Below are 22,576 nucleotides of genomic sequence, written 5' to 3'. Positions count from 1 at the left end.
TTTTAGTAGAGATGGGGTTTTGCCATGTTGGCCAGGCTGGTCTTGAACTCCTGACCTCAGGTGATCCACCCGCTTCAGCCTCCCAAAGTGCTGGGATTACAGGCATGAGCCACCGCGCCCAGCCCTATTTAAAATGGTTATGTAGTAGTTATCCATCATACAGATGTGCCACAACATATATGATTAAATCTCTCAATTTTTCAAACAAGCAACTGTTTTATAAATGCAAAGAGTTCTAAGAACATTAGGAGACTTCGAGTCATTCACTTACTAGTTTGAATTAGTTAATAATCTGCTTTCTTTTTACTACCTAGTTGAGAGCAGCTAGTTGGAGAATGGAAACTGATTTGGCATGAAGCACTTTAGGAAGAGGGTGGGCTCAGAAAGGGCTGTGAAGGGGTAGAGTTCCATATAGGCTGTTTGAACCTCAGAAAAAGGGATATAGAAAAAGGTTGCTGAATGGAGTAATTTCAGTGTTTTGCATAGGAATGACTCTTTTTCTGGTCCATGTGACTTTTGCTTTAAGATTATTGCTCAAGCTATTTTGTAAGTTTGGAGTTCTCCCACACAAATAGATTGACTAAGCACTAGTTAAAAGGCTAGGCATCTGAGTACCACTTACATGTTTTACTTTCCAAGTTCCAACCTAACTACTTATAAACTCGAAAATAGTTACGAATTGTGGGTTACCTATAGTCAAATAGTAGGTTTTTTTGTTTTTTTTTTTTTTTTTTTTTAGTCAGTTGGAAATGAAAGGGCAGGTATTGGCAAGGCTTAGGGACTAATTTAATGCCATTAGGAAAGCACAAGATAACTTAAGGGCTAAAAGCCTCAAAAAAAAAAATGGTGAAATGAAGAGTTATTGCTGATTGGTGCAGGAACCTGAAAGATGACACCTGAAAACTCAAATTACATTTCAGGAACTTGTGCTGGTGAGAGATAGGGATAACACAGATAAAAGTGTAATTTGTAGATACTCTAAAATCCTTTATCTTGGCCAATAGTTTCAGCCATGGCTTAAAATAATATATCTATCTGTACTTTAGCAAAATGGGTAGATTTGCATTTCACATGTTCCTCCTTTGGTTGAAAACAACTGATTACATAGGAAAGGGAAGATGATACTCTAAACTAGGTCTTCATTCTGCTACAGTATGACATTGGACAGGGCATTTCATCTCTCTGCTTTCTAACCTGCAAGTAAAAGGATGATTAATATTGGTTTAGATAATTTTTAAAGTTTCTTTAGAACCTGAAGAATCTTTATTTCTAAAACAAAAATGTCACCCATGAGGTAGAATTGGCTATACTTTCTCAAATGTAAGAAATTAAGCAAAATGCTGATGTAGTAGGTTCACATAACTTTTAAGTAAAGCATCTTGAAGGTGTCCCTCTATCAACTGAAGAACAAATGTCTGAGTTTAATATATGACTGCATCAAAAAAAAAAAAAAAAAATGCAACCACAGTAGGTGACCAAAAGGATAAGTAACTTTCAGGAATTTTGAAAGCCCAGTAGTATTTAGTATATGCCCTCTCAGCATTAAAAAGGTCACCTTGCTAATACATGTTAATTTTGAAAGTTTAATTGACCTTTGGAATTTTAATATCAACCTTTTTTGGTGTGTTTAGAGGTTGGAGCAATCACTGAAGAAACTGAAGCCTGTGATTGGTGGAGTTTGGGTGCTGTCCTCTTTGAACTTCTCACTGGCAAGGTAAGCAGGGACCTGGACGTTTAATAAATTTACTCAGATGCTACCTTGATTTCGAATTGAGAACATTAGCCTTCACCCTTAGTTTTTAAATCAGGGACTAAGCAAGAAAAACTTTGATACCGAAAGCAGGTAGAGAAATGCAAGTTTATCAAGATTCCAGATTTTTTTTTAAAGTTGGATTGCATTACATTGAATAAATTGATGGTAAAATTATTTTATGTCACAATATTTCATAGTGAAATATGACTAAACCTTTTTCTTTTAATTTTCCATGATTCAGCTTGAACAGGGTCAAATCTGTAAGGTTTATGCAAAGATGTATTAAAATCCTCTGGATGTTTTAAACATCTTGTCTGAAACCAGGAGGGAATTCTTATTTACGAAAATTAATGTAGATATTAAAGTTAGCATTATCTTTTTCTCAGTACCATAAATTTTTCTTATCTGTTCTAGCTTAAGGACAGAAATTATACTCTCAGATGAATGACTTTTGAGTATAATGTTTGAGTTAGTAGACTTTAATAAAGTATTGTGCAGATTGCTTCCTGGGAAGAAAACAGAGGAAATGAACAGTTACGCTTTTGTAAATAGTCATCTACCTACGTGTGTAGATAATACTGACCTAAGATTGTTGGAGAGTTTACAAATCACCTTTACATACATTTACACTGTAAAGCGCTATATATGTATGTAAAGTATTATGACTAACAAATTCTAAACTCTGAAGAGTTTTTAAAACATTAAAACATTTTAAAGGGATCAAATCCCTTTTTAGTTTTGTATATAATTTAAGCATTTCTATAATATTCTGAGCCATTAATTTTATAACCAAGGACGATGGGACAGTAGCATAAGCTTCATTTCAGTTAAAAGTTCTATAGGCTCATAGCCCTCATCCTAAACAGCTTAGGCGGCACTGCGTTGATTACTACACCTCCAGTTAAAATGGTTGTTGAGCTCTCTGTACTTGCTGTCCATAAATCCTATGATATAACAAAATATGATGTTATTTGGGATAAGAAGTGTGCCTGATTGATTGTTTCAGACTCTGGTTGAATGCCATCCAGCAGGAATAAATACTCACACTACTTTGAACATGCCAGAATGTGTCTCTGAAGAGGCTCGCTCACTCATTCAACAGGTAATTTAATTGACCTATTGGCCAGGTTTATCAACCATGCAGATTAGCAGAGCCCACACCTCCAAAACCTTAAAAAGAGATTAGTTTGGAGCAAGAAAAACCCATTTAACCTAAAACAAAGATGCATTCAGAATTAATACTGTATATTTTCAGGCTTTTGCTATCATCAAAGTATTGATTGGGTCAGAGAGTATAGTTAAAACTTCTTGGTATTAATTTTTTTCCCCAAAATTCAGGACTCACGTTTAGTCAATTCTGTATATTTGTATAACTCTGTGATTTGAGTATTGCTTTTAGCTTGTCTGGGGCTGCTCTAATTTTGCAGTTGCATTTTGTAACCACCTATGAATGGCTGTTTTCAGTTTTTAATTCTTATTTATAAATTTACTCAGGTTATTTATAAAGCTACTCAGGTAGCTTAGGAGGGGCATATTAGAAAATCTTGTCAAGTTAGATACTTCATCATTGGTGGAACTTGGGCATTGGTGTCAATGATTACATTTCTGGTGGCTTTGAAGAAAGAGACCATTGATAATTAAAGTTCAGTATCCCAGAGACAGGCTTGGAACTCCAGTGAGCTGCTTAGATTGATTCCCCATACTTAAATTACTCCTCTAGTTTTGTGTAGTGAATTTTGCTGAGTATATTGAGGGTTGTTAGTACTCTGGTGTGACAGGCCCATTGCTGGGCTATCAGCTGGAACAAGCAGGCCCGGGATCCTTATACTTTGATGAAAAATATAATGGAAAAAGTTATTTGAAAAAGATCAAGAACTAAAATTATGTAATGAAACGTGGATTTTTTTTAAAAATCAGGGAAAACAAAAATTGAAAGAAAAGAGGGCAGGGGAGCATATATTAGGAAGATAATTAACTAGTATTCTCTTGAAGAGTGATTTTGCTTTCATTCAACAAATATATACAAGACACAATGCTATAAGCTACAAAGGTAAGACACGTAAATAACCATACCACATGGAAATTGATAAAGGCTGTCAAAGAGTTTTAAAAAATACTATGGCAAGTCAAAAGAAGGAGGCAGATATAATCAGTGGAATGGTAGTATTAGGGAAAGTTTTCGTGGAATGGACGCGACTTTTGCTGGGCCTTAGAATTTCAGCATGGCAAGGCAGGATGTGGGGAGAACAGTCTTGGCGGAATGAATGGTTTGAGCAAAGGCAAGGAAGGAGTCTGAAAGACCCAAGTTTAGGAAACAAAAGTTTGATTTATCTGGACTAGAGAGATAAGTAAAGATATGGGTAGTAGGTGAGCATAAAAAAATAAGTTGGAGTTCTCTTATGGGGTTCTATCATCACAAACACAAGAATAGACTGATAATATTTAATTCATTAAAATTTGAGATTTGGCTGGGCACAGTGACTCATGCCTGTAATCCCAGCACTTTGGGAGGCCGAGGCAGGTGAATCACAAGGTCGGGAGGATCGAGACCATCCTGGCTAACACAGTGAAACCCCGTCTCTACTAAAAATACAAAAAATTAGCCGGGTGTGGTGGTGGGTGCCTGTGGCCCCAGCTACTCAGGAGGCTGAGGCGGGAGAATGGCATGAACCTGGGAGGCGGAGCTTGCAGTGAGCCGAGATCGCGCCACTGCACTCTAGCCTGGGTGACAGAGTGAGACTCCGTCTCAAAAAAAAAAAAGAGATTTGGAGTTTGTGGAGAAGAGTAAAAGGTTTAGAGTTGTACTTCAGGAAGATTAATTTGCCCAGAGTATGTAAACTATAAAGAAACAATCAGGTTGGAAATGCTGAGATGAGAATACCTAGAGCACTTTAGATTAAGAGGTAATGAAGAGATACATAAAACATTTCATTCTAATGGGAAAAAAGAGCAGCTATTCATTTGATTTCGTCTTATTTGTTGTGGCACGAGATAAATTCAAAGTATTTTTTAGTAAATAATTTAGGAAAGACTAGCAACTGCTATTTTTTTGTTTCTCTTCCTTAAAGAAGTAGTCGTTATTATCTAATACTAAAAATAGAATTCCCCATAATAAGTTATCAAGTTCTGCTTTTGTCTTTATTAGAAGTTATGTTGTAAAGGAATCTAGGCTTAAGGTATGGTAAGTCTCCAAACTCAGATATGTATAGCTTATATAGTAAATCAGCATTATGTCATTGGCCTGCCTAAGGAAACTACCACTCATGTTGAGGAAACATCATCAGGAAAGGGAAAAGGGGTCTCTTGGCATGATTAGCAATTTGTCATTTTGACTTTCCTTTTCCACTACCTCACAGGTCATAGAGGTCACTTTAAAAAAAAATCACAAAATGATTTATATGGAAATAATTCTACTTGGGGGAAATTTTCTCCTCTTTGGTCTTTTAGCTCCTTGCTTTCTTGTTAGATTTCATAATCCCCGTACCCCTGGTTCATTTATCTGTCCAAGTCAAGCGAATGGTGCCAAAGTAAACATAATTACATTTTAAATGCAATCTTAAAAAAAATTCCTCAGAGCATGTATGTTTGTGCTTTAGCATGTACATTAGTTAATTATGACGCAGTTGCTTGGTCAGTTTTAAGAAATTGTGTGAGGAAAAGACCAAAACAAATGTTTTGTGCCCTCATTGCTCAGCTCTGTTGCCTGTTCTTCAGGAGAAAGGAGGTTGGCAGCTGCTGTCTTGGATTCATTAACTTGAATGTGCCACTGGCTGACATTTTCTTAAGCAGTAGAATCTTTCTGTGACCTCTCTTGAGATATATTATAGCCTTTAAAACAGCAGAATAAGCAAGATAGTCATGGTTAAAACAATTACACTTTTGCCTATAGATTTATACTTGCAAATGTATAGAGGAGTTCTTGAACCAATTAAATTGACTTTAGTAAAAGTCAAAATATGAACCTTTAGAATTTCACATTTAAAGTAACATTTTAGAAAGAAACCAGTTGTTTATAATGAAGAAGAAAGAACTTACATGTTTATGTTTCCTGAAATACTAAATATAATGCTGTCATTGCAGTTAATTCTTACAAATATTTGAAATGTTAGATTTATATTAAAATGTTTGATGCCTTCCACATTTCAGTCAGTAAACATAAATTGTCTGATTGTAAAAGTGGATTTGATACATGTAGGATATTCCTATGATGTTTGTTTTATAACAATAGCTTTTCTCTTAACAAATCGTAGCAACTACTAATATAAAAATTATTTGAGCAATTAGGTTTAATAAACAGTGTAGTATGGTTCAGTTTGAGTGCTAGACATAATTTCAAGTAAAAGATTGTTAGTATAGTCTTTTGAAGTATATGCTTCATTCCCCTTATGGATTTAGTTATACCCAAGTGAAGTAATAGATTCTTAGCATTTGCAGATCTCACTTTCATGAGGCAGTGTAATGTTGTTAAGGCATGGATTCTGGAATCAGAATGTTTGAATTCAAATCTTGTCTTTGCCACTTACTACCTGTTTGATCTTAAACAAGTTACTTAATTCCCCTTTTCTTATCTATAAAATGGAGATAATAGTAGCTATTCATAGAGTTGTGAGTTAAATGAGTTAACCTGTCATAACCACTTAGAATAATACCTGGCATGTGGTAAATGTCGTGTATATCTTTGTTAGTATTACTGATGGGACAGTGAGGAACATTCATGACACAGTAATTTGCAATTTGATGAAGCATATATTGGAATTATAGGGCTGCTAATGAAGAATGAGGCTACTGCTATTGGCATAGGTCAACAAAATTCTAAAAAAGTAGTGGACTGGCATATAATAGCAAACAATTGATACTTATCATGCAAATAATTGAATTAATCATGAATGAAAGAAAAATTAGAAATAATGAAAAAGAAAGAGAAGAAATAGAAGTTTTGGTTAACGTCCAAGAGTGGAATTTCCTGTATATTGGACTACAAATATTGTAAATAAATAATTTAATATTTCAGTTGCACTTGACTACATTCTGTGGAAAAAAATATTTACTGGGAGTATTCTTAAATTTGAGTGGCTGTGGCTTCATAAGTTAGTTGGCAGAGTTTCTTTCCCCCAGAAAGTATGAAGTTAGACAGATTTGGTGAAAAACCTATCATTTCAGTGCTCTGGAAATGGATCAAAGGATACAACAATCTGAAAGGTATTTATGCTTAAAAAATAGCTGAACTGGCCGGGCACGGTGGCTCACGCCTGTGATCCCAGCACTTTGGGAGGCTGAGGTGGATGAATCACCTGAGGTCAGGAATTTGAGACCAGGCTAATATGGTGAAACCCTGTCTCTACTAAAAATACAAAAATTAGCTGGGCGTGGTGGTGGATGCCTGTAGTCCCAGGTACTCGGGAGGCTGAGACAGGAGAATTGCTTGAACCTGGGAGGTAGAGGTTGCAGTGAGCCTAGATCGTGCCACTGCACTCCAGCCTGGGCAACAGAGTGTGGCTGTGTCTCAAACAAACAAACAAAAAACAGCTGAACTCTGGGAAAGAAGAGTGGGGACTCTTGACTCAGGGCTGCTTTCAATCTCCCCTTCCTGCTTGATCAGGTGCAAAGGTTTTGCCAGGGTGGGGTAAACCATGAGGACTGATCCTGAGGCTGCATAAATGTGCACAGGAACAGGGAATGGGCCCAGCAGAAAGTAAAATCCAGGGCGGATGTTGTTTTGTGGTGTAAACTTTGAGTGTGTTCTCCTATGCATTGGCAGAGAACAGAAGCTTGAAGGGCTGAGATATTTGAATACAACCTCTGTTCAGTCATTGGTTGACCCATAAGCTATGCAGACACAGGGGTGACCCTGAGAAAGCCAGCTTTAAAAAGAAAAAAAAAATGTGGAAAGTTGTCAGCAGCTGCACATTACAGTGCAGTGAGTGGGAAGGGAACTTAGCAACTTTACAGATCTAACTGAAACAAGTTACCAAACAAAGAACAAACAATCCAACAGCAATGATAAACTTCATGGGGAAAAAATCAGACTCTGGAGTTGCTAAAATATGCTATCTAAAATGTCCTGTTTTCAGTGAAGTGTAATATAAGACATATACAAACAAAATGTATGTCCCATATTCAGAAAAAAAAAAAGCAATCAGGAGAAATTGTCTCCGAGTGTACGCAGACAATGGATTTACAAAGACTTTAAAGCAGCTATTGTAAATATTTCCAAAGAACGAAATGAAACTGTGTTTAAATAATTAAATAAGTGACAAAAATGAATCAACAAAGAGATTCTGTAATAAGGAGAAAGTATATTTTTAAAAAACAGAACTAAGTAGAAGTCACAAGTTGAAAAATACAATAACTGACATGAAAAATTTACTAGAAAAAAAAAGAAGTAGCTAACAGCAAATTTGAGATAGAAGAAGAAAGAATAAATGAACTTAAATTAATAGAAATTATTGAATCAGAAAAATAGACATAAAAATTGGAAAAAAAAAACAGACTATAGAAATCTGTAAGACAATAGCAAATGTACCAGTATACATATAATGATAGTCCCAGACAGAGAGGAGAAAGGGAAAGGGACAGCAAAAAGAAATAATGGCTAAAAACTTTCCAGATTTGATGAAAAGAATTAACTTACACATCCAAGAAACTCAACAGACCCTATGTAGGAAAATACAAAGAGGTCTACACTTAGACATATTTAGACATATCCACACTTAACCAAATTGTTGAAAGACAAAAACAAGAAAATTTTGGAAGCAGTAAAAGGAAAATAACGTACGTAGAAGGAAGCATTAATGTCTAACTAATTATCAAAACATGGAGGACAGAAGATTATTTAGAGTGACACAAAGTGCTGAAATCAAGAAGCAGCAGTAAACCAAGAATTCAGCAACATTATCCTTCAAAAATGAAGGTGCATAAAGACATTCCCAAATACAGAAAGACTGGGAGGGTTTATTGCTAGCAGAATTGCCTTACAAGAAATACCACAGGAATTCCTTCAGGGTGGAAAGAAATGACGCCAGGTAGTAACGTAAGTCCAAGGAGGAAATGAGGAACACTGAAAATTGTAGATATGAGTTCATAGAAAAGACACTATATATATATATAATATATATATACACACACCTACATGCAATTTTATCTTTTAAATAAAATATATATATACACACATATATATATATACATTGTCTATTACTAAATTGTCTGATTTTCCTTTCAATTCAGTTCAATTTTGTTTCCTATATTTTGAGGCCATTAGTGCATGTACATTTGTAATTGTTACAGCTACTCATGTACTATCACTATGAAACATTTGTTAGTCCCTATCTTACTATTAAGATAGATAGTAGATCTGCCTTAATACCCATTTTGTCTGATATTTAATATTGCCACTCCAGCTCTTCTGTGGTTACTGTTGGTATGGTTTATCCTTTTCCATCCTTTGTCTTTCAATCTGTTCGTGTTTTTTAATTTAAGGTGTGTCTCTCACACACAGAAGATCCAGCTTAACGGAATCGGTCTTTGGTTTGGCATGCTTAGATATTCACTTTATTGACATGGTGGGTTTATATTTGCTATTTTGCTACTTGTTCTAGATTTACTGTCTTATTTGTTCTTCCTTTACTGCCTTCTTTTGTGTTAAATGCTTTTGCTGTACCATTTAGTTTCTCTACTAATTTTCTTTTTTGTTTTTAGGGTTTCTTTTTTATTTTAGTGGTTGCTACAATATGCATCTTATCACTTAATACATCACTTATCTTATAAGATCATTTACTTCAAAATAATAGTAACTTTAATTTAGCAAAAGGTAGAAACTTTGCTCCACCATAGCCCCCTTCCTTTGTCTATTATTGTCATAAATATTTAGATATTGCTTCTATATGTGTTAAACCCAATAGCATGGTTTTGTAATTCTTGCTACATGCAATTTTGTGTCTTTTAAATAAAAAATATGTACATGTATATATACACATGCAATTTTGTCTTTTCAATAAAATATATATACACATACATATATACATACATTTTATGTCTTTTAAATAAAATATATATACACATACACATATATACATATGTATGTATGTATACATATACATTTGTATGTATTTATTTAAAAGACAAAATTGCATTTATATATTTTATTTAAAAGTCGTAAAATTGCATGTGTATATATACATGTGTATATATATATTATTTAAAAGACATAAAATTGCATGTAGCAACAATTATAAAACCATGCTATTGGGTTTAGCACACATAGAAGCAATATCTAAATATTTATGACGATAATAGACAAAGGAAGGGGGCTATGGTGGAGCAAAGTTTCTGCCTTTTGCTAAATTAAAGTTACTACTGTTTTGAAGTAGATAAATGATCTTATAAGTGATATATTAAGTGATAAGATACATATTGTAGGGATACAGCAACCACTAAAAAAAAAAAAAAATCCTAAAAACAAAAAAGAAAGTAGAGAAACTAAAATGGTACAGCAAAAAGCATTTAACACAAAAGAAGGCAGTAAAGGAAGAACAAATAAGACAGTAAATCTAGAAAACAAGTCGCAAAATAGCAAATATAAACCCACCATGTCAATAAAGTGAATATGTAAACATGCCAAACCAAAGGCAAATTCCATTAAGTTGGATCTTCTGTGTGTGAGAGACACACCTTAAATTAAAAAACACGAACAGATTGAAAGACAAAGGATGGAAAAGGATAAACCATACCAACAGTAACCACAGAAGAGCTGGAGTGGCAATATTAAATATCAGACAAAATGGGTATTAAGATAGATTTACTAGGGACTGACAAATGTTTCATAGTGATAGTACATGGGTAGCTGTAACAATTACAAATGTATATGCACTAATAATGGCCTTAAAATGTAGGAAACAAAATTGAACTGAATTGAAAGGAAAAGCAGACAATTTAGCAATAGTAAGTGGAGGCTCAATACTCCATTCTCCATGGTTTATAGAAACCTAGCAAGGACATTGAAGACTCGAACAAGCTGTAACTGACATGTATAGAACACTTCACCCAGTGACCGCAGAACACACATTCTTATCAAGTACACACAAAACAATCTCCAGGAAAGATCACATGCTAGGCCATAAAACAAGTTTTAGCATTTAAAGGGATTGAATTCATACAATGTATTCTGAATTACATTGTACACTGATTATAATCACCATAACAATCAAAGTAGAAATCAACAATAGGAGGAGATCTGCTAAATCCACAAATATTTGAAAATTAAACCGTATGCTTCTGAGTTTTGTATGAGTTAAAGAAGAAATATCAAGAAAAACTAAAAAAAGTTTTAAATGGAACGAAAAGGAAAACACAATATATCAAAATGTATAGGATGCAGCTAAATCAATTCTTGAGGGAAATTTATGGCTTTAAATGACTATATCAGGGAAAAAAAAGGAAGGTTTCAAATCAAAATCTTAGCTTGCACCGTAAGAAACAATGAAACAAAGCTAGATGTAGTTGTGTGCTCCTGTAGTCCCAGCTACTTGGGAGGCTGAGGTGTGAGGATCACTTGAGTTCAGGAGTTCAAGACCAGCCTGGGCAACATGGTAAGACCCTGTCTCTACATTTAAAAAAAGAAAGAAACTATGAAAAGAAGCTGTAAAAAACAAAGTAAATCCAAAGGAAGCAGAAATCAGTAAGATAGAAAACAGAGGAATAAGAGAAAAATTAAAACCACAAGGGTAGTTCTTTGCAAAGATCAGCAAAATTGGGAAACCTTTAGCTGGTTCCAAACTGTGCATAAAAAGGCAAAGGACCTATAATGTCCAAAACAATTTTGCAAGAGAACAAAGTTGGAGGACTTACGCTACCTGATTTCCACACTAACTGTAAAGCCACCATAGTTTTAAGACCACAGTGTTTTTCTAACAAATGGCATTGGGAAATTGAATATACACATGCTACAAACAAAATGAACTTAGACCCTTCATATTATTTGCAGAAGTTAACTCAAAATAGATCATATATTTGTATATAAGAGTTAAAGCCATAACAATTGTAGAAGAAAACAAAGGAGAAAATCTTTGGTGTTGGGTTAGGCAAAGAAGTATTAGATGTGATACCAAAAGCGTGGTCCATAAAAGGAAAAGTTGATAAAGTAGATTTCCTTAAAATTAAAAACTTGTGTATTCAAAAGTCACCATTAAGAAAATGAAGACAATAGGGCAGGCGTGGTGGCTTATGCCTGTAATCCCAGCACTTTGGGAGGCCATGGTAGGAGAACCTCTTGAGCCCAGAAGTTTGCGACTAGCCTTGACAACATAGCGAGACCCCACCTCTATGAATAAATAATAAAAATATAAAAATTTTAAAGAAGGAAAATGAAGACAGGTCACAGACTGGGAGAAAATAGTTGCAAATCATTTATCTGATAAGGGACTTATATTCAGAATATATAAAGAACTCTTGTAATTCAGTAAGACAGACAATTCAGTTTTAAAATGGGCGGAAAGTTAGATATTTCACCCAGAAAGCTATTTGAATGGCTAACGAGCACATGAAAAGATGCTCAACATTATTAGTTGTTAGGGGATATAAATTAAAACCATAATAAGATACTACTAATATCAAGAGAAGGGCTGTTATCAAAATGACAGTACCAAGAGCTGAGGATGTAGAGAAACTGAAATCCTCAAACTTAAATGTTTGTGGGAATGTAAGATGGTACAACTACTTTAGAAAAGTTTGGAAATGTTATAAAAAGTTAAACATAAGCTCATTCTGTGACCCAGCAATTCTACTTCTAGGACTGTAACCAAGAAAAATGAAAATATATGTCTACACAAAGACATGTACATGAATGTTAATAGCAGCATTATTCATTATAGCCCCAAACTGGAAAGTCCAAGTATCTAAAAACTAGTGAATGGATTAATGAAATGTGGTACATCTAAACAATGGAATACTAAGAAAAAGGAGCGGACTGTTGATACTTGCTACAATGTGGATGGATCTCAGAAACATAATGATGAGTGAAAGAAGGCAGCAGCAAAAGACTACATATTTTATGATTTCAATTATATGAAATGTTCAGAAAGGGCAACTTTATAGAGAAAAAAGGCAGGTCAGTGGTTGCTGAGGGCTGGGGATGGGAGTGGGGATTAACTATAGATGGCATGAGGAAGCTTTTTAGGGTAATCAAAATGTTCTAAAACTGGATTGTGGTGCTAGTTGCACAACTCAAAATTTACTAAAAGTCTTCAGATTGTACACTTTATAAGGGGTGAATTTTATGCTATATAAATTATCCCTCAGTAAAGTTAACACAAAAATTTGACATTATTAAACCACAAAATTTTTTTACGTATTTTACACTCGTGTCCTATTTCTGAAGAAACCAAAACTTGTTTCATTCATTAGATTAAATTATTTCCTTTGTGTCAACTATGCCAAAGACTAGTAATTTTGGAATACTAAAAAGCATATTCACACTTAGGTAAAGTTTAGTCTCAACACATACATAGTTCATTAGGGATCGAAAGATTTACTGTGCTTCCCAAATTTCTAATCATGGAGGAAGTAACTGGCTATCTCAGAATCTAGTGCAGTATCTAATTAATGTCATGGTGTACTTTTGGGGTAGGAAATTGGTAGGTATAGCTATCCTGTTATGCTCTATGAGGATGAGGGAAACAAAGAAAGTTACTCAAGGCCATGTTTCCCATCAGTTGAAAAGCCATAAACTCAGTTCAGGTGTCTCTCACACCCCACAGCTAGAGTGGTATTAGATATAGCTCCCTTTCAAGAAAACATGGTCACTTGGGTATTAATCAAGACTTTGTTACCAGGGTTGAATTTAGAAGTTGTTTCCTTTCAAATACTGGTTTTCCTTTGATTTGCCAGTTGGATTCCTGTTACTCACTAAATCTGTCTTTTTTTTTTAGCTCTTGCAGTTCAATCCTCTGGAACGACTTGGTGCTGGAGTTGCTGGTGTTGAAGATATCAAATCTCATCCATTCTTTACCCCTGTGGATTGGGCAGAACTGATGAGATGAATGTAATGCAGGGTTAGCTTCACACATTCTGAGCACCTCCGTGACAGGCATCTCCAGCACTGAGGCACCTCTGCCTCACAGTCACTTATGGAGCACCAAAGCATTTGGATAAAGACCGTTATAGGAAATGGGGGGGTGGGGGGAATGACTGAAAGAGAACAATTTGTTTACAATTACAAGATATTAGCTGATTTCACCAGGGGCTGTTATATACATATCTGCAACCAAGATGTGATCTGAATTTAGTCCACATTCGGTGTTGCAGATGAGTTGTAAAGCCAACCGAAAGAGTTCCTTCAAGAAATTCTTCTGATAGGAAGCTGTAAGTGTGGAATGAAGTTTTACTTGAAAGGACCTTTACGTGGCAGCTAACAGTGCTTTTTGCTGACCAGGATTGGTTTATATGATTAAATTAATATTTGCTTAATAATACACTAAAAGTACTTCATGAACAGCGTCATCAGCGCAACTTAAAAGTGAGAAAAATAGGATATACATATAATTTCTGACGGAAAACCTGTACCCTGATGCTGTATAATTAATGTATGTTGAATGTGGTCCCAGATTATTTCTGTGGGAAGACACTCCATGTTGTCAGCTTTGTACTCTTGGTTGGTACTGCTTATTTAGAGAAGAGTTCATATAAACACTCTGTGTCTTCAACAGCATCTTTCTTTCCCCGTCTTTCCATTTTCTGCGCCCTCTGCTTGTTCCCTCATATTCCGTTCTTCTGTCTCCTGCTAACACACATGCAACAAAAAAGGGAAGGAAGTGCTTATTTCCCCAGATTGTGTAAGGACTAAGAAATCATGATGTCAAATAAACATGGTGAAACATTAGATCTCTTCTTCATTTAATAACCCTGCCCCCTTGTTTTTCTTAAAGAAATGCCTCCGTTCCTTTCCTTGTGAAATATTATCAGTTTCTACCATTACTTCTCATGCTTGACTTTGTTTTACTTTTTGGCTTGGTATACTAAGAAGCAAAGGATCTCATCTAAATGGAATTGAATGGCAGTCCTAGTTTGTTACTTTGGTGATGAGATTTTCAGATTTGAACTAATCTATTTGACATGATTGTAGAAAGAATGTAAGTATTCACACATCTCCAAACATTTGTATTTGTTACTTCTTTTTGTTGCTAAGGTAGCTCCTGTAGTTATACATTGTTGCAAAAATTTACAAATGTTTTACAAGTGTTAACGTCTGTTTTTTTTTTAAACTTTAGCCAAAGAAGAAGTCACTATTTCCAAGTTAGAAACCACCAGAAATAACTGAAATTTTCGATATGTTCTAATCTTCTTTGTATTTTTGAGATCTGTGTGAGAACCCACCCCCACTCCAGGAGCATCTGTACAGCTTCCATCTGCCATCGACCAGGTCCTCTCATCAAATTAAATGGAACAGAAAATGCTCTAGTGAAACAAAGGAAATGTGCAAGCATTTTTCCTTTTTCTATTATTCTATTTCCCTTTTTCCTTTTTGGCCCCCTTATAATCCAAGCCCCAGCTGAAAGGCTGCAACAACACCAGGTTGGGGAGCAGGTCACCAGGATCATAGTTCAGTCAAGATGACATCACTCTCTGGAACTAGATTTCAACTCACTAGTCCCCTGGCCTCATAACAGGAACTTATGCAGGTGAGACACAAGAATGACTTCCTGTGTAGGACTAGTAGGAAATCTGCAAGTACTTAGAGCTGGCCATTACAGAACTTCCTTCCAGAAGTGCCCTGTGACATGAAAGTAGGACTTCACAACTAAGATGAAGATCCCTACCCTACCACATGATTTGAGTCTCTTGGATTCAAAGAAAATTGATGTCAACAGATGGTTGCCATGTCAGTCTGTTGACAATTCCATTGCTTCAGTTTCTCCCCCTTTCTCTCTGTATGTTTGGTTGGCGCTTGTGCTTAATGTAAATACATCATTCATAATTAGAATGGACATGAATTATTTTAGTAATAAACACAGGATAAATGACTTTGGGGTGATGAACCAAAGTCTGTTTTTATTTGATGATGTGTACATATTTTAAGCTGTAATTCTGTGATTGGTACTGATTTTTATGGTTGGTTTTTTTATATTTTGTTTAAGCAGAGGAGTGGAATATGGGGTCAAAATCATACAAGAAGTTGCCATGAGTGTTTCTTATTTGATTTTTTTATTGTGGTAAAATATACATAACAGTCACCATTTTAACCATTTAAAAATATACACTTCAGTAGTGGCATTAAGTACATTCACATTTTTGTGCGAGATCACCACTATCCATCTCCAGGACTTTTTCATCACCTCAAATGGAAACTCTGTACCCACTAAACAATAACTCCTCCCCATTCCACACTCCAGCTCCTAGCAACCACTATTCTACTTTCTGTCTCTATGAATTTAAATGTGACTATTCTAGGTACTTCATATAAGCAGAATCATACAATATTTGTTTTTTTGTCCTGGCTTATTTCACTCAGCAAAAAGTTTTCAAGGTTCGTCCATGCTGTAGTATTTATCAGAATTTCCTCCCTTTTAAGGCTGAATAATATTCCATTGTATGTATTACACATTTTGTTTAGCCATTCATCTGTCAATAGATATTTGGATTTTTTCTACCTTTTGGCTGTTGTGAATAATGCCATTATGAATATTGATGTACAGATATTTGTCTGAGTCTCTGTTTTCTGTCATTCAATTTTTTGTTTTATTTTTATATGAAATTACCAATATCATTCACTATTATTCTACCATGATCTTTATAGAAGGGTTTTTCCAGATAGATTGCAAATACCATTATGGTGCAGTGCCACTTATTCTAAGATATAGTATAAAAATCTACTGTTTCTATGTCAAAGATGGATAAGTTAAGCTTCCCAAGAGTGAAAAGAATGTCATCATTTTAGCAATTTAACTGTGACACGAAATAATACTATTTGAGACATGGACCTTTTCAAATTACTTGTTATAATAACGTTTTTTTAAATTTGACGAATAAGAGTTATGTATATTTAGGGGGTACAATGTGATATTTCTATACATGTATATGTTGTAGAATGATCAAATCAGGCTAATTAACTTATCTGTCACCTCAAATACTTATCATTTTTTTGTGGTGAGAACATTTAAAATCCACTCTTTTAGCTATTTTGAAATATACAATACATCGTTAACTGTAGTCACCATGCTATGCAATAGATTGCCAGAACCTATTCTTCCTGCCTAACTGAAACTTTTACCCTTTGACCAGCGTCTCCCCTTACTTCATTCTCCCCTGTCCCCCAGCCTCTGGTAACCACCATTTTACTTTCTACTTCTATTAATTAACTGAACTGTTGATAATATATTTAAACCTATCTTTTAAACAGCTACAATACCTATTGTGTTTTGACCTTCATGCTTTTCCTGTCTTCACTTACTTCAAGGTCAGTGTGAACCAAGATTGACCTTTGCTTTCAAATGGTGCATGTACTGAAAAGCATAAAATGTATAGATAATACTCATGCTATAACCAGTAACACTATATTAGAGCTCCACATCTAGTATGCCTTGATTGAATTCACTTGCCCACAAGTTTGGAATCCAAATAGAAAGAGGTCTGACTAGAGCCCCGAGATTCTGCCTCCCAAGGGCTCCCCAGAGCATATTTATTGGAATCACTTAGGGATCTCTTTCTAGTAAAGGCGAAAGCATAAAACTGATCATCTTTTTTCCTTAGAGGAGTTGATTTAAACTCTGGTATATCTAAATGGTCTGGGCAATGGAGCCTGGAATTTATTTCAAGCTCTGTCTTTGAGAATTGTGCAATAATGCAAAGTCTTAGAGTGGTGTCCTGGTCATGTCTCTGTGACTGATTAGCCATAGAACCTTAATCAAATAACCCTCTCCTGGACCTGTTCCCTCACTTGTAGAATGAATGGGTAGATGAGTTCTAAGCTCTCCATGTATGTGATGGATTTTCGGTTTTTCAGAGAGAGCTAATTTGATAAAACAACATTATAGGAAAGGCAAGGTTAATGAAAATCTTGAATTGGTACTTAACTGTTTTCTTATTGTTTTTCTAGTAATCCCAGATGCTTGGGTTGCTGCCGTACACCTGCTCAGTAGCATAGCCCTTGGCGGTTATATGGTTATAAAAATTGTATATAAAATGAGATATTAAAAGGTTATTTCTCATTCAGTTCTACACTGGAAAAGGAGAGTTGAAGGTCCAGATAGCAGTACATAGAGGTGAAAGGAGGTGAGGGCCACACCTACATTTGCCTATTTCCTAGACCTTTCTCAGTAACTATGGTAGTATTCGTACACCTGTTGCCCTCATCTATCATATTTTGTGTGTTTATTTGACTCAGTCCTTTGGCAGGCATAATCAGAGTAAAAAATGGATACTTTCTGTTCCTATTTAATGCAGAACATTAACCTCTACCAGTCTAGGTAATTTAGATTTTTGATTATTTTATGTCCACTAGGCTCATTTTAAGGATTTCATATTAAGCCCTCATATTGAAGGGTTACTGAATGGCAGAAGCTGTGAAGTCAGCTATTTCTACATAAAGTTATAAACAGAATAGCAGCAGGGAAATGGAAAGCAAAGTACTACAAGTTTTTGTGACTCAGCATCACTTACTCTCTCAAGGACAGTAAATAGGAAACCGGAGAGCAAGCTTCCTTTTTGGTAAGATTTATGATCCTGGTGGTGATAATGTAGTCAGATGGTATGGCCTTGTATTTTTGGTCCCTATCACATGATTTCCCCCCTTGATCTAGCTGTCTCATCCCAGGGAGGAATGGAGGCAGAGAGAATTTGTGGCGGTGTAAGAAAGAAAGTAACCTGAGTGAGTAAGTTGGGCCAGGGAGATGCAGCACAGCACTTGGCAGGCATGTTGGCCTAGGTACCTGCAGCAATAGAGAACCTTCTTTGTTGATCTGGATTTAAAGTCTAATTCTTTGTTCTTCCCCAAGGAAGAGTGAGGCAAAAACTGAAACTATTTCTACTATCCCAGGAAAAGAGATGGCCAACCTGCCTTTTAGGAAAGAATTAATTGACGTGCTTATCCTAAGTCAGTTCTATCTCCCTCTCCTTGCTAAAGACAGCTGGTACAACTGGTAGTTAAGGCAGAGGCCATGAGTGTTTGCAGAGGGCTGCTGTGATTTCTTTTGGGCAGGAATGCCTCTTGATGTGGTAGGAAAGAATGACAAATGAGCCAGCTTTGAGGCACATTTAGAATTGCTGGCATGTTGTTTTTGTAAATCTCAAATTGAAACATATCAAAAATTTCATGTCAACTCTGTTGATCAAATTCTTCCTAAAGCTGGGTGCAGTGGCTCACGCCTGAAATCCCAGCACTTTGAGAGGCCAAGTCAGGCGAATTGTTTGAGTCCAGGAGTTTGAGGTCAGCCTGGGCAACATGATGAGACCCTGTCTCTACAAAAGATACAAAAATTAGCTTGGGCACAGTGGCGTGAACCTGTAGTCCCAGATACTTGGGAGGCTGAGGTGGGAGAATTGCTTGAGCCCAGGAGGTCAAGGCTGCAGTGAACCATGATCACACCACTGTACTGGGCAAAAAGAGTGCAACCCAGACTTTAAAAAAATAAAATAAATAAAAATAAAAAATCTTCCTAAAGTTTGAGTATTTGGTTAGGAATCCACAAGACAGATGTTTGATTAACCCCACCAAGAGGCACATGTCAAAAGGGACTGTAGAAGAATTTCGGCCTGTTTCAGCGCCAATATGACTGAACTGTGTTGTTGCCCTTTTCATGTGGGATATGCATATAAAATTGATCCAATGGAAAACAAGAAGAAAAGGAGAGGTAATGTTTGCAAGACATTTAAGATAATTTGTAGAACACTTGAGTCTCTCAGGATTGTCATAGGAAGAAAATGTGTTAGATATTTGAAGGGTCTGTCTTTAGCAAAAGGATTCTAAATGACTAAGAAAACTTCTTTAAAATTGAACTCTTCCCCCGACCGTGTGCTTCTACTGCTCTCTCATTTCTTCTTTCTCTCTTCATCCCCTCTTCATCCACCCCTCCCTCCCATTATGGGCTTCTCTGGTCTCTGAACAAAAGATATGGCACCTGCCTTCAAGGATCTTATAAAACACAGGGGAAAGAAAGAAACATAAATAATAAGTAGGGCAGAATGTGGCAAGTGTTATAAAGTACAACTGGAGTATGGTGAGCATACAAAGGAGAGATCTGAGGAGCTGCAGGAAGCCTTCCTGTATAGGAGCAGGACCTTGAAGTGTAGATAGGATTTTTAAACATAAGAATTTTTTTTCCTTTTTTTATATTTTGTTTGGAGAGAAGGAAAGTTCTCGGGGGGACAAAAAGACTGTTGTGTATAAAGGCATGGAGATGGGAAAATGGAAAACTGTACGTATTCTGTTTTGGCTGGTTCGTAGATAACGTGAATTGAAAAGGTAGGTTGGGGCCAGGTTAAATGCCATGCTGAGACATTTGGACTTCATTCTCTAAGTTGTGGGGAACTAGTGAAGGTTCTTGGAGAGCTGGCATTATTGCAGCGTACAGTTAAAGAGATAATTTTAGCGTTAAAATGGAGAATAAATTGGAGAAAGAGAGATTAGAGGCAGGGAAAGCAGTTTGGAGTTACTGCAGAAATTCAGGCAAGAGATAAAGTCCGGAGTTAAGGTGGTAGAATATAAATGAGAGGGTACTTAATCATACTCTATTTCTCTCAAGTGTATAGAGGTAGAGTATTCCTATCAAATAATTGCTTTCCCTTTTTCTTGAAGTCAGTTTATACTGGGAGATTATGGACTGCGGTTTGTAAAATCACCCCCAAGGAATCACCAGAGAGAGACAAACCAGGAAAGCTTATAACACTTTTCCGCCCATTGGTTGATAATGATATTCACTATTCAGAGCTTAAAACCCCTGGGTCCCAACTCACTCTTTGATCATTTTGTGGCACTTTTTCCCACATTTTGCTTTAAATAGTTGGTTTGCTTTCTATTTGGATAGTGTTCTGATCTTTGCTCTTAGAAGACATTACATCCTGCCAGGTGACTTCTCTCTTTGTACCAGACCTCTGACATACATTTAGCTTAGCTCAGTGGTTCTCAAAAAGTGGTCCCCAATCTGGGTCAAGGGAATATGGATGATTTTTCCTTTTCTTGCAACTTTTCTTTAAATTTGAAATTATTTCCAAATAAAAGCTTTAGGAAAATAAAAAAAAAGTGATCCCCACATCATCAACATTAGGATTACCTGGGAATTAGTTAGAAATGCAAATTCTTGTCCTCATCCCAAACCCATTGAATTGGAACTCTGAGGGCTGCCACAGCAGTCTGTGTTTTAACAAGCCCTTTCAGATGATTCTAACGCTTGCTCAAGTTTGGGAACTCTGGCTTTGTTTGAATCCAGGTTATCGCCTCTGCCTTGCCTGATCATGGGCAGCCTACCCTGTGGTATATGTTTTGAGTTTGGAGACATTTTCAGTGTTGATCATATTTCCTAGGAAGCTTGCCCAGGAGTCCTTGTGTCAGCGGGAAAAGGTGATAGGAGAAGATAGATAATGAAGACAAGGAGGAAGGGAAAAGGCAAGGGGATCAGGCAGTTGGCTAAAGAGAAAATCAGGGGGCAAAATGAAGAGCACTTGGGCAGTAGTTCAGTTCCCCCAAAGAGATTCAGGCAGTCTGTCAGAGTTACTTGTAATCAATAACTCACCCTTTATAGACAGCTTCTGTTATCCATTTCAGAAATAGATGGCATAAACATCAAATTGTAGTTATAATTCCTTTGATGACTTGTATAGTGTTGGGTTTTCTGCTCCTTCTTAAGCAAAACCACAGTGGAAATTCAGTATTTAGTCCCTGCGTTGTTCAAAATCTGAATGCAAAGAATCAAAACCAAGTTTGGGAGAGATACCAGAATGTTCTCATTGGATTCTGACCTTGTAGTGGAGCTGCTCTGTGTTTTCTTTAAAACTGGGGAACTCAGCGGGGGATGGTTTCTGGGTAGGCTTGGTTTTACCTTTTAAAAACGGACTTCATAGCAGTAAAGTGAAATTAGATGTTTGCTGAAGGTTAAGTGTGTATGTGTGGGGTGAGGGGAATGTGGGTGATTATCTTTCACTTTAAATTATGGATCTTTTGTTTATAAAGGGCCAAGATTATTAGATGAGATTTTTAATAAAATATATTTTGACCTCTCAGTGGGCACCTGCAAAATGTTTATAGATAATCTTATGTCTTTAACAGGTGGGATTTCAGAGTCAGCAGTTGCTTCATCTGTCTCTATGCTGTGCCTGGACTCAGCCTTAATAATAATGTGCTGTTCTTTTTTTAAAGCGACACTATTGCCAAAATTGCCATTTGATAGAACAGGCTTTGCACTGCTTTTTTCCAGTGGTCGGCAGGGATTCCCACTAAATGTCCTTCCCCTCCCCTCCCGACCCACACACACACTGATTACGACCAGAGGCACACTCAAGTGTTTCTGGTTAGGAAATGTAGTATCTGGTGAACAGAGAGAAGCCAGTTTGACCCTAGGAGAAGCAACCCTCAGCTGGTAAATGACCTTAGGGGCTATTTCCCCCATTTTCTGACTGCAGAGGCCCAGGTGCTTTTCACCATATAGTCTGTCTCTTATTCTCACTTGCGCATATACCTGTCTTTCAAGTGTAAGGCTCTGAGTAACTCTTCATAAACGTGATATGGGGGAAAGGGGACACTGGATAGAATTTGCTATTTTGAGAACACGCTTTTTATTGTCATCTCTTCCTTCAAACCCTAAACTGGGGTTCAGCCCACCCTTTCTGGGCCATGCCTCCACC

General features: G+C 36.3%; 1 protein-coding gene across 23 annotated transcripts in view; it reads left to right on the top strand.

Annotated features, from left to right (window-relative positions):
- RPS6KC1 (ribosomal protein S6 kinase C1) overlaps positions 1–14,624 on the top strand; it is a 211,674-nt gene extending 197,050 nt beyond the window's left edge. For 19 of the 23 annotated variants that reach the window (XR_642595.3, XM_003918804.4, XM_009199047.3 and 16 more), the window contains 3 exons: positions 1,632–1,714; positions 2,760–2,855; positions 13,675–14,624. Coding sequence is in view for 18 of the 23 variants with exons in the window: in XM_003918804.4 (XP_003918853.2) it covers positions 1,632–1,714; positions 2,760–2,855; positions 13,675–13,785 (290 nt within the window). In the remaining 5 variants the exon portion in view is untranslated. Of the gene's footprint in view, positions 1–1,631; positions 1,715–2,759; positions 2,856–12,618; positions 12,855–13,674 lie in introns of those variants that run through there. The other 4 variants (XR_001898922.3, XR_001898923.3, XR_642597.3 and 1 more) reach the window with 2 other exon arrangements.
- The last annotated feature ends 7,952 nt before the right edge of the window (positions 14,625–22,576 follow it).

Source organism: Papio anubis, chromosome 1, assembly GCF_008728515.1.
Source record: "Papio anubis isolate 15944 chromosome 1, Panubis1.0, whole genome shotgun sequence".
Lineage (NCBI taxonomy): Eukaryota > Metazoa > Chordata > Mammalia > Primates > Cercopithecidae > Papio > Papio anubis.
This window is presented reverse-complemented; position numbering and strand designations above follow the sequence as displayed.